This window comes from Peromyscus californicus, unplaced genomic scaffold (genome assembly GCF_007827085.1).
Source record: "Peromyscus californicus insignis strain IS unplaced genomic scaffold, ASM782708v3 Scaffold_5__1_contigs__length_169319896, whole genome shotgun sequence".
Lineage (NCBI taxonomy): Eukaryota > Metazoa > Chordata > Mammalia > Rodentia > Cricetidae > Peromyscus > Peromyscus californicus.
In genome coordinates, this window is record NW_026294573.1 from 102,207,866 (window position 1) to 102,223,566 (window position 15,701).

The window sequence follows — 15,701 nt, forward strand, 5'->3', positions numbered from 1 at the left end:
GCCTCAAATTTGGGATCCTCCAGTTTCCCAAATGCGGGGACTATAGGTGTGCACCACTATGTCCAGTTCTGCGTTCTTTATATATATGCTGTAGTTTCTCAGTTAATCCTGTATTTTAACTATAGACTCATAACATTTCATACCTCTTAATCCTTCTTTGTATGTACTGGGTGAATATTTTGGTATTATTTCTAACTTCCAATTGATTCATCAATGATCAAAGAGTAAACTTCATCTGATCAATTAAACCTAAATTTTTATCTATTTTAAAATGTGTTATTATTATTTATTTTGTATTTGAGACAGGGTCTCATGTAGCCCAGGATGGCCTCCAACTCAATATAGAGCCAAAGATTACTTTGAATCCCTCTCAGTCTTCCTGCTTCCCTCCCAAGTGCTGGGATGACAGGCCTGAGCCACCACATCCGACTGTCTGTAGCATGAAATCCAGAGGCTTCACATATGCTAACCAAGAACTCTCCCAATTAAGCTACATCCCCAGCCCCAAGTCTTTATTTTTAATTCTGGTGCTAGAGGTTGAACTCAGGGCCTCACAGATGCTAAGCACACACTTTACTTCTGAGCTACATCCCAGCCTCAAATTGGAACTATGCCCCTTCAAGTGTCGAGCCTTTTTGTCTTTTGTTTCCCCCAGCAATGTTTCGAGATTCAACCCAGGACCTTGGATATGCTAAGCAAGTACCCTATCACTGAGCTAAAGCCCTAGCTACACCCTCCCTCTTTAAAATACAATCATATAGCAACATTTTTAATTTCCATGTGTTCCTTACTATATAAACCTGCTTCTTTCACCTCTTTTAATTTATACTCTTCATTCTCTTTAATAAAGAACACCCTTTATCTCTTTAAGCATCCTAAAAATGTTTTAAAGTTTCTCCCAATCAATGGAATACTATGCAGCCGTTAAAAAGAATAAGATCATCCCATGGATACTAATATGAAATGATCTCTAAATATGTTCAGTTAAAAAGGCCAGGTATATAATAGTATGTGTAGAAGGCTACCATTTATATAAAAGTATATGTGGGGTATCTGTGTGTATGTGTGTATTTATATGTTTGCACATGCATAAACTATCTCAGAGAAGATAGCAAATTAGTAACAGTGGTTGCCTCTGGGGAGGGAAACTGGGTGGCTAGGCGACAGAGGTGGAAATAGACTTACTTTTCACTGTTTACCCTTTTGTACCTTTGAATTTTGTACCACGTGCATGTATTACCTAGTCAAAAAAAAAATAAATAATTTATTTTTAAAAATAAACTCTTGGTTGGACTACTTACTCCATAAGTTAATTTCATCCAGAGAAATCCCTGTTCTGGTGGTTTGACTTTGTTGTATTCATATTGGATGTCTTCATGAATGTTGAAATTTTCGTTATAGGCTTGAGTGGACCAAGTTAACTTTTTCTCTCTCTTCCTATTTAAGGGTTTTAGGATTGCCTCTACTTGGCCATCTGGGCCCCTAGTCTATTACTGGGCCCCTAGGTTTTATAATAACATTTCAGGGCTCCAGTTTCATGATAGTATTGGAAATAGTACACATTCAGTCACTAACCTGGCAAGTACCTTCACTCAATTTCTGTCATGAGGCTGTGTCTTTATCAGCTAAAACCTACAGCCCCAGGGAGCAAAACATCTTTTTTTTTTTTTTCAGCCTTTCATAAATGAGACAGACATTTCAACTAGTGGCTTCATGTGGTGATTGTGGCTCTGGGTCTTCCTTTACACCAAACTCCTCAGTGCTTTTAATCTTTTTAACTGAAGATCATAACTACCAGCTATCAGTGCTGCAGTGAAAGGCCCGGACCCAGCAGCTTCAGCCCTGTGCAGATCGACCTCAGGCCTGTCCTCTCTGGAACCTAACTGTGACTCTGTACTGCTTGTTCTGTGGGTCTGCGTGAATACGTCAGTAGAGTTACGCAGAACACAGCACACTACCCGCACTGCAAGTAATTTTCACATCTCTTTTTAAAATAACATTGAAAGTCATAACTATAAAATACAATGTCATTTCATATAGCTTAGAAAATAGAAAATTAATAATAAATTACCCAGGTAAACTACTGCTAGGAGTGAAACACCATCTTTTACTCCTCTGTATCAACTCATATACTTGTAGATTGTATAACTTTAACTTACATAGTCCCAAACACTTGTCTATAGTGTTATATAGTCTCTACAATCATCATTTTAAGGACTGCATATTAATCCACCAAACTGTTCACCTGTAATTATCTTCCCAAATCTTTGACTAGGGAAGGAGTTATCAATGAAGGATGTTACAAAGATGTTTTCTCTCTCTCAATAGTCTGGATGTGGGTGTGGTATGACCGTGAGAGATGATGCTAAGCCAATGAATGCAGTAGTATAGTAGTACATGGCTAAGGTTCATAATGATGACCGTGACACACAAAGAGGAAAGGAAAAAAATTGCATGGAGGTAAACAATATATTGCAGAAAAGTTCCAATCCAAAAATCATTAACAGTAAAATTTGTAATTATAAGGTAAGTTTTGCAACTGGGTAATGAATGACATATTTTCACTAACTTGCAAACCAGATTCTGAGTCACACTAAAAGCTCATTATTTACTAGCATACTCACCTGATATTATTCACACAGTCTTCATGCGCTTCAGAAAGGGTTTTTATGTGCTTTGAAGAAATAGGGTCAAAAAGCAGAACTTCAGTCTGTTCACAGGCAACTGTCAGCACTGACCTGAAAGGAAGCAACACATTTCTCTTGTTTACTCTTCTCACACTCTCTGGCTCACTTATTTATAATTATACATATTATAGATAACTTTTTCTCTGGGAATTTAGTAGAGTGAACTAATTAATAAACACGAGAAACATGAAGATATGCTTCACTGTAAAAAGGAGAAATTGAAAGCAACCTAAATATACATGAGAGAAAGAGTATCTTATAGACCACAGAACATCGTAACTGTCCTCCTATTCATGAGGGAAAGATCTCAAATCCCAAGTGGATGTCGGAAAGTCCAAACAGTAAGGAATCCTCCACATACTGTCCTCCTCCTATACATACTAATGCCAAGCTTGAATCTGTAAATGAAGATTAACAAGCATAATCAAGCATAACAGTTATAACTCACTGTGGTGCAGTTACACCAGTGTGCTTACTCTCAAAGCACATTACCCCACTGCAGATGCCAGCAGTCTGGCACGGTTGTTTTTGTTCTGCTTTTTCACTGTCAAGTGGAGAACTTCCAATCTTTTCAACTGCAGGATGAACTATGGCTTCTCTTTGGCATACTCCAACTGCCAGCACCACTGCTCTCGTGCTTTGTAGTCTTACTACCTAAAATAACGATCAGACACAGCATTGTGAAACCTGAGCTGAGCTGGTGACCGAGAGCCCAAGTGACTAGCAATGTGTTCTTGCACACAGTATGGACACAGTATAAGGGATGACATGTCCCAGGTGGGACAAAGTGGAATGATAAGAGATTTCATCAAACTTTGAAGACTGGCATGAAATGTAAAACTTGTGAGTTATTTCTGGAATTTTTCATATGCCCTTTGTGTACTATGGTTGGTTAGAGGTAACTGCAGAGTGAAGTCAGGAATAATGGGAAATTACTTTTCAGACGTTAACAAAAGGGCAGTGTGGTGGTTTAAATTAAGACTAGCCATCTGCCCCCCCCCCCCATTGGTTCATAGGGAGAGGCACACTTAGGAGGTGTGGCCTCATTGGAGGAAGTGTGTCACTGGGGGTGGGCTTTGAGGTTTCAAAAGCCCAAGCCAAGTCCAGGGACTCTCTCTTCCTGCTGCCTGTGGATCCAGATATAGAACTCCCAGGTCCTTCTCCAGCACCATGTCTGCCTGCATGCTCCCTTGCTCCCTCCTGAAATGACTAAGGACTAAACCTCTGAAACTGAAGCAAGCCCAAACTAAATGCTTTCTTTTATAAGAGTTGTCATCTGAGATCTGTTCTCTGTGTCCTGTCGTGTCTGGTAGCCCGCATGTCCAGCTCTTACCCACGCAGTCATGGCTTCCCAGAATGCACATATCTGAAAGCCAGACCTGACTTCACAGCCACCTTGGTGGTAAACAGCACCTTCAAGGGAATCAAGCTTTTGGACTACAGAGGAAAGTACATGGTCTTCTTTTTCTACCCACTGGACTTCACTTTAGTGTGCCCCACAGAGATCATCACTGAGGACTTCCAAAAGCTGTGCTCGGAGTGTCTGTGGACGCTCAGTTCATGAAAGGTTGGCTTTGCATGAAATATGAGACAAAACTAAAAAGCCATAAAGGAAAGAGTCCTATGTCTGATTTTTATCTAATTAGCCTGGTAGGGTATAAGCCAGCCCCTTGATGAAGAAATACATAATTTGGTTTTTGTTCTTGTTGGTTTTTCGAGACAGGGTTTCTCTGTAGCTTTGGAGTCTGTCCTGGAACTCACTCTGTAGATCAGGCTGGCCTCGAACTCACAGAGATCCGCCTGGCTCTGCCTCCCGAGTGCTGGGATTAAAGGAGTGTGCCACCACCACCCGGCGCATAACTTGGCTTTTATTTCCTCCTCTTCCCCGAGTTTTCTCATACACATTTGTTTACAACTGTTTTCATTTAAATACATTTTGGAAGCTGAGCATGGTGGTGCATGCTTGTAACTCCAGCACTCAGGAAGTTGAAGCAGGAGGATTACCCTAAGTTCAAGTCCAGCCTGGGCTACATAGTGAGTTCAGGGCTAGCTTCAACCAAATAGTAAACCTCTATCTCAAATCAAAACAACAACAAAACCCTCACATACATATAAATAAAAGTTGTTTGGAGGTGGCAGGAGCTGGAGAGTTGGCTCAGCGGTTAAGAGCACTTGGTTGCTCTTCCAGAGGTCTTGAGTTCAATTCCCAGCAACCACATAATGGCTCACAGCCATCTATACTGGGATCTGATGCCCTCTTCTGGCATGTAGGTGTACTTGCAGATAGAGTACCATATACATAAAATAAATAAATATTTTTTTAAAAGTTTTCTCATTTCCATATTAAGCATCAGATCTCATTGTAGATGGCTGTGAGCCACCATGTGGTTGCTGAGAATTAAACTCAGGACCTCTGGAAGAACAGCCAGTGCTCTTAACCTCAGAGCCATCTCTCCAGCCTGATGTTTATATTTTAAATCTAATACTTGTTTAATCTTTATGTAAATACCCATTCAAGCTTCCAGGGAGAGCAGAGTTCTCACCATTATGATGTAACTTAGTCATTTTAGTATTTTTTTCCTTCAAGTCTATTTTATTCTCCTTTTAATGTAATTTACCAGTTGTTTTAGAATGTTTTTATGTATATTTCATATACATATATGAAATATATATATATATTTCTATACCCTTTTAATTATTTCCCCTTGTATTCTAACAGTCTTTGCCCATCCCTTTGAAACAGGGTCTTGATATATTGTCTAAGCCTGTTTCCAACTAATGGGCCCAATTGGCCCTCCTGGCCTGACTCCTGGCAGCTTGTTTTTTTTGTTTTTCATTAGAACATTTATACTTATTATACTTAGTAACATTTGGATTTATTTTTAGCTATTCTTTGTGCTTTTTATCTATATACTTCATTGTATGGGAGGGTACTGGGATTAAACCCACATGCTAGGCAAGTGCTTTACCACTAAACAATATCAACAGCTCTTTTTTCTTCTGTCCTTTGCTAACCTTTTCATGTCTGTGCATATGTGGATGAGCTTTCGTGTGTGTGTGTGTGTGTGTGTGTGTGTGTATGTGTGTGGTGTCTTCTATTGCTCTCTACCTATTTTTTAACAATTTACTTATTTGTGTGTTTTGCCTGTATGTATGTGTACCACACATGTACATAATGGGTCCCCTGGAACTGGAGTTATCGTTGTGAGCTGCCTTGTGGGTGCTGGGACCCAGGTCCCCTGCAAGAGCAGCCAGTGCTCTTAACTACGGAGCCATCTCTCCAGCCTCTCTACTTTCCTTTTTGAGACAGAGTTTCTCACTGAACATGGAGTTCACTTTTTGGGCTACAGTGAATGGCCAGTGAGCCCCAGGGGTCAACCTCTCCCCACAAGGTGTTGGGTTAGAGATGTGAGACACCACACCCAGCCTGTGTGGGTGCTAAGGTGCTAAAGTCAGGCCCTCAGTTTACACTTACCCCTGAGCCACATCTTCTTACCTTCTTTTTGTAATCTTTCCCTTGTTTCATACTTTCTTCTCTACTAGTTTGGAAGGAAATTATCTATTCTTTGTTTCCTTGAAACTGCAATACATATACTTATTAAAGCCTCTTAAGTTGTTGTTGTTATTATTGTGTGTGTGTGATATATGGGTACATGTGCAGGTCAGAGGACAACCTAGCGGAGTCAGGTCTCTTTTTACCTTCACATGGGTTCCAGGGATCAGAACTCAGATCAACAGGCTTGTACATCAAGTTCCCTGACTTGCTGACTATTTCATGGGCTGAGTACCAGAATAATTACTTTTTAAAAATGCTTCTGGGGCTGGGGAGATGGCTGTGTGGGTAGAGGCCTATCACCAAGGCTGACTACTTGAGTTCCATCCCTGGGACCCCACACGGTGGAAGAAAAGAACGGCTCCTACAGGTTGCCCTCTGACCTCCACACATGTACCTCCCTCCACATATAAGTCATGGAATGCACATGAACCTGTATGAATATGTGATGACTTTAATCCCAGCACTTGGAAGGCAGAGGGAGGTGGATCTCTTTGACTTTGAGGCCAGCTGAGTCTACATTGTGAGTATCAGGGCAACCATGAGACACAAAATAAATAAATTTCTCTGGGAGAATGTAGTCCATATTCAAATGAAAATTATAAGTAATATCCCTCATTCTAACAGTCCTGGCAATTTAAATTTTTCATAATTAATTCTAGACTCACCATATCCTATTTAAAATTCTACCTCCAGGGAATGACGAACCTACTTCTCAAGTCCTCAAAGTATAGAGTTTGGTAAAAGAGGGATTGAGGGACAGAAAAGAGAGGCACAGACAGTATTTGGGGAGAGGAGGAAGCTTTAAGAATATCACATAAAGGAAGAAGGTTCAAGGAATAAGCTTCAGCTAACCAAAGTTTCCCTCCTCATCAGTTTTCTTCTGAACTCAGGTATGCACCCCTGCTAAGCTCGAGCCAGCGACTAGAAGGAAAAGCCGCAGAGATCCTAGTACCAGGCATAACTAGAAGAACCATTTCCGTCAATGAACTAAAACGGGGTTTACTTGCTCAGTAACTGTGTTCCCATGCTTCTTTCTCGGCATAGTCTAGGTCTTCCTTCCTTGAAAAATTTTTGCTTCATTATTTCCATTTCCTCTAACATTATACGCTAATATGGCCCTTCAACGTAAGTTCATATTCATATGAAATAAAATCTATTCTTTACCCATCATTTCTCTCCTGCCATTTTCTTCTGCTCTTGATCCAGGTGTCACTTTTTCAAGGTACCCGAGCTCAACAGGCTTTAAGCCTTTATCTCAATTTGTAGGTGTTCACTGTGCATTACTTAGAATCTCACATCCAATTGAATTAATAGAGCCCAGGCTCAGTAAACGGAGTGGCATTAGCTAGTTTTACTCACTACTGTTCTCCATGCATTTGCAACCTATCAAGTGTTCCAGAAGCATCTGGTTAATGAGGGACTGAATGAATGAATGCATTAACTAAGCAAAGACTAGTAACCCAGAGGCCCGATGTGATAACAATGCTACTAGTTATGTCATTTTAAGGTGAAACCATGAGCAGTGTTTTCCCTCTGATTGTCGTTGAACTTCTGCGCTCACAAGATAAAGTATTAAACAGACCTCGGATAGTTTTGAAATTTTCCTATAGCTTGAAGTAAACCAAGAGCAAACAAATGTCAGTCCAAAAAAAAAAAGTTAGATACCCTTAACCCAAGCATGTAGTCTCTCCCATAAATGGCCCAAATACCAAGAAACATATTTCTGCTGTGTCTTAGTATCTTTCTAGAGTTTTTTGAGTGTCAACTCATGGCAGGATCTGGCATAAGGGCCAAAGATTCTGCAAGCTTCCTACCTTGAACTCTTTAACACAAACTCAGCTCAGAGAAAGGCCCATCGAGGATAGCACCAAAATGATGGGCATTTATTGAAAGTATATTCGCTGAGCACCTACTGTGTACCAGAAAGTCCTACTTGTGGACGGGCTCTGGTAGACCTGCAGCGATAGCTTGAGGTATTTCTCTTCCACCGAGCCCAGGACCCCGAAGGGAAGCCCTGGGCCTGCCCACCTCAAAAGGCCAGGTCGGAGCTCAGAGGCGACAGACAAAGTGCTTCTGAAAGTGCCGGGGCACGGCGGCCAGCAGCGGCGGCCGACCTGGGCGGAGGGAGCTCGCTGGGGCGCAGGCGCTTACCCGTCGGGCGAATACTCGAGGTTGAAGACAGCACCGTGGGTGCGGGTGCTGAGGTACACGGAGTCTGCCGGGTGGATGGAGCCATACAGGTTAGTCATCGTGCGGAAGTTGTCCCGCGCCGGGTCCACGAACAGCCCGCGGCCGAGGCTTCGCTCTCTCAGCCAGCCGAACAGTCTGGCGCCGGGGCCGCCCAGGCCCGCGCCGAGGCCCTGCCGGCTCCGGCTGCCGGCCCTGCAGTCTGGCCTCGAGCGCCTGCGCGGCGAGGACGACGGTGACAGCTCCGCCTGCGCTGCAGCAGCAGCAGCCGACAACTCCAGAGCTCCGGGGCCCGCGGGCTCTCCGGCGCGCTCGCCCGGGGACAGTGCGGGGCCGCCCGGGAGGCGAGGGCTGCGGGCTGCCGGCGGGGGAGGGGCCGCGTCAGCTCCCTGCTGTGGAGGCGCCGGCCGCCGAGCTGGAGAGGGCGGTCTGGAAGCTGCCGCCGGCCCTCCGAGAGGCGGCGGCTCCTCAGCTCCAGCCGCCCCGTCCCCGCCCGGGCTGTGGGGCCCGAAGGGAAACATGACCAACGCCCCCGCCCCCTATTCCGGGCCGCTGTCCCGCCGCCCGACAACTCAGCGCTCCCGCTCCAGCCGCCACTTCCGGGTGCCGCGTCCTAAACCTGCCGGCTGGGAAACCCGCGTCACCGCTAGGCTGCCCTCCGTCGGGGACCGAAAAGCAGGGACACCGCGGAATCGGGAGCGCCCCAGCCCAAGAGGACTGTGAGGTCAGGAGGCACTAACCCTCTGTGAGCAATGTCGGACGCACAGCACCAGCTACAAGCAGCTGAGAGTCGGCCCACAGCTGTCAGTGAGCACTGGCTGTGTGCCTGACCATTCGCCAGGACTCGGTCGGATGACCTACTGTTGTCCTTACACCGAGATTGGGCGGGGTGAGGGGGGTGGGTGTATTATACATACTGGATTATATGTAGGTCACACAGTAAATCTCATGGCGCACTGCCTACTCAGCCTAGAAGTCTAAAGATTCAAGAACATTCGCACGCAAAAAAGCACTGGACTGTACAGTGCCTAGAATAGAGGAACCTATCGATGCCTTAAATATCTGCCGAAATCTCGGCTACTGCGCAGTCAGGTATTATCTTCATCAATGTCAGAGCCTTCTCTTCCCTGCAAAAGAACATATATGCAGCTAGGAGTCATTGAGGGGAGCTGGAGAGCTGAATCCATTCAACCCCACAAAGCAAGAGATCATAATGCAGCTGCTGAGCACTGCACGAAGGGCCTTTCTCACTGCTGCCCCTGAGTACAAACCAACCTGTTGTCGGGGCGAGAGAGGTTAACAGGAAATGGGGCTTTTCAGTGCAGGGAATCTTAGTCCTCAAAAAGGAAAGCTTGAGGTAAAGGAAAAGCAGACAGATGTAAGCACTGACACATTTTCTAGGTCTTGTTAAGGGCAGCGTTGTAGGAAGCTCACATTTGGAGACTGTGATGGTAAACAAGATAGACCTGGAAGATGTCTGGAGGAAGGTAATTAGAGAGTCAATGGTTGAACTTTCAGCAGAAAATCACGAAGTCCTCATTTAGTCTGTATTGGCTCCAGATAATCAGATTTCACAGTTCAGGGATTCAACATACCGAGGTCCCAAAGCCATTTAAGAGCTGCGCACTGAGGGTATGGTTCAGTGGTGGAGTGCTTGCCTAGTGTGCGTGAAGCCCTGACTTTAACCCCTAGTACTGTAGAGAAGACAAAACAAGTGTGCACTGATACAAATTTAAGGCAATAATGGTAATACAGAGAATAAGTAATTTAGTAATGCCTAGTTTTTTAAAACGTTTGTATTTAGTATGTGAATACTGTTTTATTCCAGTTTTTTTTTACTAAAACCTAAAATAAGAGCACATTACATAAGACTAAGATTCTATAACATCAGATAAAAAAATTGAGAGGGCACTAAAAATAGAAATAAAATTTATCTGTGCATGTTCCTGTCGACCCTACATTTGAGAGTCTATACATACAACCATGTTAATAAGTAGTTGACTTCAAATCAGTCTATATTGACCAATTTCTAGGTGATACCTTTTGGAAAGCTAAAAAATTTTCAACTTTAGTAGCCAAAATTCAATTAGATGTCTACTCATATTTAAAGCATCATCAGAACCCCTTTGCCTTATAGTATTTTTGGATCTTAATGGAAGTAAATAATCAACAAAGGTTTTTCTGAACTGTGTCCCCAAGTCACAAGTATCACATGTCCCTGGGACATAATAAAGTCAGGGACTTTATCAGGCAGATGGGGAACATTTTTTTTCTCTAACCAATAACTAGATGTTTTTGTATTTATTGTGAATTGCTATCCAACTGATGTCTTCTAATGCAATGTAACTGAAATGACAAACACTGGCCTTTCCTGTCAGGCTTTTATACTTTTGGAGCAGTAAGTTCACTCTCTATCTGTTTAGTATCACTGTTTCTACCCAATGAATAGTATCCCTTGTTAGGAATGATGTCGATAAAATGAACAAGGCGGTTGGCCATAGCATAGAAAGCTGTAATGGTAGCTATGTCCCAGGCATCTTCTCTATTGAAGCCATGCATTTCCAGCTTTTTGAAATGGTCATCTGTTATGTCATCAGCTTGGGAAACAGCAAGTGCAAACTCTACCATTGCTTTTTCTCTAGCAGGGAGGTCAGACTTTTTCCAGTTTATACAGACCTGCAATGAAACACACAATCAGAATCTTAGTCCAGTACAACACAGCTAAGAAAATCCAAGGTCCAATGAAACCAATGGGGAAAAGCCCTCAAGGTTATTCTAGAATGAAGGGAGCAAAGTTAGGCCAGAAAGATACACAAATATCTTGGTCAAGCCAAATGGAATATAAACCTGGAAATCTAGTTCAAAACCATGTCTACCAAGAAATGTTTTTGAGGACTGGAAAGATGCCTCCATGGTTAGGAGCACTAGCTCTTGCAGAGCATCTAGATTCAGTTCACAACCATCTAGAACTCCAGTTTCAGGGGATCTGACACCCTCTTCTGACCTCCAAGGGCACCAAGCACACATATGGTACACATGCATGCAGGCAAAGTACGCACACATAAAAATAAAAGTATTTTTGCTTGTTCTAGCTTCAAAACCCTCTTTGTTTTCAGGCTGGAAAGATGGCTCAACAGTTAAGAGCATTTACTGCTCTTGCTCAGGACCCAGGTTCAGTGTTCAGCACTCACATGTTGGCTCACACCTGCAGTATCCCAGTCAGTTCCAGGGGATCTGACACCTTCTTCTAGCCTCTGAGGATACCTGCACACATACGGTACACATTACTCATACAGGCTTACATACATACCCCTAACTTTAAAAAAGAAAACAACTCTTTTTTTTTCCCACCTGGACATAGTGGCAATCCCTTCTACTCAAAGCTCAGACAGGAGGATTATTAATTCAGTTTAGTAAAAATCTGGGCAAAAAAACAAGACCATGTCTCTTAAAAAGAAACAAACAAATCCTCCCTTTTCCTCTAAACATCCATGACTTAAAAAATCTCAGAGTCAAGGACAGAAACTTCCTACTTGAAGAGCTTCCTTCCAGATGAGAACAGTAGAGCCCACAGGTTACCCCTCTGTCCTGTCCCCAGTGATGCCCAATCAAAACACAATATTTGTGAAATTAATAGTTTATATTTATCCAAGTATGGTGGCTCATGCTGAGGCAGAAGGTTCCCTGAGCGTAGGAGTCTACCTAGGCTACACAGTGAATTCCAAGCCATCCTGAGCTACAGCACAAGAGACTGTCTCACAAAGCTAAACCAAAAACAAAACCAAGAAGACCTTCACATTTAGCCATGGATATGTTAAGGATTTGTTTGACATTTCATATTTATTATCTCATTCTCTGTGCAGCAGTATTTTTATTATCCCCATTTCATTAAGAGGAAACTACAGTTCAAAGAAGCAAATTAACTTCCCTAAGGTCACATGGCTACCTCATGGCAGAGCTGGGGTCAGGTCCCAAGTACACGAGGTCCCACAGACTACACTTACAGTCATTTTCTCTGCTGGAGTGAAATACTGGAAACCACTCAAAACTAAAGACATTAGACCGACTTAGCAACCACAGTACGACAACGACAACGCGTTTCACGGCCACCAGGAGGTGATGCCTGACAAAGCCTGAATGAGCAGGGACCGGCTGAAGGAGGGGCAGGATAAAGGGGAAGTTACCTGCAGGCTAGCAACACAATCTCCACCCAGGTCAGGAGAGAAGACTGCAGGGAGAGACCGATGAATCTCAACTTTAGAATAATTCAGAGAAAATGTTTTAGTTCCCCAGCTCCAAAAACAAGGGATTTCACTGTAGAAATCAGAACTGGGGAAGCTTGGTGGCAAATCCTCGTTGGCTGTCTCTATCCTCAGGCCATTTTCTGAATAATTAGGATGACCTCTGCTGGCCAAAAGCCTGACTGGAGATGAACCAGGGGCAGAGTAAGTCACTTATTGGGGAAACAGGGCCAACTTCACAATCAATCTTGGTGATAAGAGAGGACAGAGCCCATTCCAGAAAGATAGGCAGATTGGCCAAAGCCTGGGGCCAGCACTAAAAACAAAAAAAGAAAAGCTACTGATCTGACTTGGTTCCTCTTAGAATAATCAGTGGGTGTATCATTTAACAGTGGAAACTGCAAGCAGTACAGCAGCGTAGCAGAAAAGAACAGCTTTGAAGTAAGACTGTTGGATGCTCCATGCTGAGGGCAACCTCTGAACTGAGAGCAGAAAATGGTTAAAGAAAAGGGAATACAGGTCAAGTAACCAGTCCATCTGGCATAAAGCTGGGAGGTGCAGTTACTCCCTACCTACTCCCGACCTCCACATCGAATGTATACAGAAGCAGGTGGGAATAGTGATGGGATCTAGAAGGGAACTCAGATAGTGGGAGGAACTTGAGGTGTATGCCCCACACCTTATAATGGCATGAGTTATGCCCTTTGTCCAGGTACAGAGAAGCCCTAAAACTGACACAGGAGAGGCGGGCACCAACCTGGTCAGAGAGTCCTGGGTTCTTCGAGTAGACCCTGTATAGGGCACTGTGGACAACAACACTGTACAGGCACCTTTCACCCAGGCTGGTCACTACGATGATGAGTTCCTTGTCAGCTTTGCTGAGCCGACCTGCAGAGGAAAAGGAAAGGAGACCCATCTAGAAAGCCCAAACAGCGGCTCAGTAAGAACTGTCTGCAAAGGGGTGTTTTATCAACACCTCTGCCCGTCTGCCTATATCCTATCCTCACTTACACATTCATTCTAGTTCCCTGACTCTTCCTAAAGTCCACTTGTTCTTTCATTGTCTGTTTCTCCTCTCAAGAGTATTTGTGAAACTGCTGGTAAGGCCCTATTGCTGAAGACAACACCTGTAGATCACACTGAACATGGAGAAGTTTACTATTGCCTGGCTAAAGCTTTCATCCCTCCTGTCTAGTGTTCATAGTGCTGGAAGGTACTCTGCACACTACTAGAGGAGAAAGTTGACCACCACCCCAGCTACAAACCCTTCAGTCTACAATGGTGACCTGTCCACGTGATTCTCAGGTGCATTAGTGGCACAAAGCTTGTGGGGTCACCAACCCTCTATGATTGGACTTAAGGCCACTCCATGAGATGCAACCATGCCTGGCACTGCTCAGGCAGCCAAGAACCTGAGACTAAATAGGGCATGAACCAAGAGGAAAACCACGTACTATTGTTCTGCTAAAGGAATATAACAGTAAAATGACTCCTAATGACATTCTGCTATGTCTGTAGATCAGTGTCTCACCCAGCCATAATCACAGAAGCTTCCTCCTGCAGTAGATGGGAACTAATATAGAGACCCACAACTGGACACTGAAGAGTGAGAAACTTTGGAATACTCAGTCCTAAATGAAATATATTCATCACACCTCTTCCTTCAGGGCTCAGGGAGTTATGTGGAAGAGGAGGCAGAAAGATTTTAAGAGCCAGTAGGGATGGAATACACCAAGGAATCAGTGCCTTTCTAGACACAGCAGGACTGACATACACATGGACAGACTCACAAAGACAATGGCAGAATGCACAGGGCCTGCACAGGTCTATGCCAGATGAGGTCCCAGTGCTGACAGGGGAAGTGAACATGAGCCCCATCCTTAACCCAGAAACTATCTCCAATTGTTAACCACTCATAAAGGAAAACTTGGTTTTCTCCAGTGTATATAAATCACACTTAAGAGCAGGCCCCATGCCCAGCAAATGTCCAACACTAAATGAACTCCACAGTATTTCTGGAGATTCTTTTGTCTCACAAGGCAGTGTTTGGGATTTTTTTTTAACCTTACTGGTCTTTTGTTTATATATTATTGTTCTGATTTTGTGTTTTTATGGTGTGTGTGTTTCTACTGCTTTTTGTTTTTTTGTTTTTTTCCCTGTTCTGGTTTGTTTGATGTTTAATTTGCCTGTTTGTTTTCTAAAGAGAGAGAAAAAGTGAAGTTGGATGGGTAGGAAAGTTGGGAGGATCTGGAAGGAGATGAGGGAAGGGAAACCATAACAAGAATATATTGTATGAAAAAATTCATTTTTAAAAAAAAGTGTATGTGAAAGCCCATGCATTTCTCTGACTTTTTTTTTTCCCAAGACAGGGTTTTTCTGTGTAGCTTTGGAGCCTGTCCTGGAACTCGCTTTGTAGACCAGGCTGGCCTTGAACTCAGAAAGATCCGCCTGGCTCTGCCTCCCAAGTGCTGGGATTAAAGGCGTGCGCCACCACCACTCAGCACATTTCTCTGACTTTTAAAAACTACTGTAATCCCAGAGGAGTACTGACATATGGCAGTTACCTTAGAAGATGTGCTGAATGGATTTCTAAGTTGCAGAGCTAACAATTTGAAGATCAGAGACTACTTCCTAACCTCAGCAAACCTCTGCCCATGAGTAGGGACTACAGAAGGGGAAGTCACTTCCATGCCTGGCACAGTTCTGAGAACTTTATACGTGCTCCCTCCTTTTCCCTCACAGAGTGCTATGGTATTTAACATTTCACTAGTAAGGAAAGCAAGGCTCTGAGACAATTCAATATTCTGCAGAAGTTTGTTTGGATTATTTTTAGCAAAATTCATTGTTTGAATAATCATCAGTCTTCTCCCAGTGGGATTGAAAAGCTGCAGAAAGATGTGCTGGCCACACAAGGGAGGCAAATCCTACCCATCACTGGGAAGGGGAAGCTGGCAACTGTAGTAGATCACAGGAGGAACAATCCCTTGTTATTGCAAGCACATGAGATGGACTTTGGAGAAAAGAGCTGGT

At 43.6% G+C, this 15,701-nt stretch overlaps 1 protein-coding gene across 2 annotated transcripts in view; it reads right to left on the reverse strand.

Moving 5' to 3' along the window:
• The window catches only part of Dcaf10 (DDB1 and CUL4 associated factor 10), a 45,340-nt gene extending 36,054 nt beyond the window's left edge, over positions 1-9,286 (reverse strand). Inside the window, exons 1-2 of one of the 2 annotated variants that reach the window (XM_052715874.1) lie at positions 8,395-9,286; positions 2,625-2,738 (exon numbers count right to left, since the gene is read on the reverse strand). In XM_052715874.1, the coding sequence (XP_052571834.1) occupies positions 2,625-2,738; positions 8,395-8,951 (671 nt within the window). In that variant the 5' untranslated portion in view covers positions 8,952-9,286. The remainder of the gene's footprint in view (positions 1-2,624; positions 2,739-8,394) is intronic. The other variant, XM_052715873.1, reaches the window with a different exon arrangement.
• Positions 9,287-15,701: the final 6,415 nt, after the last annotated feature.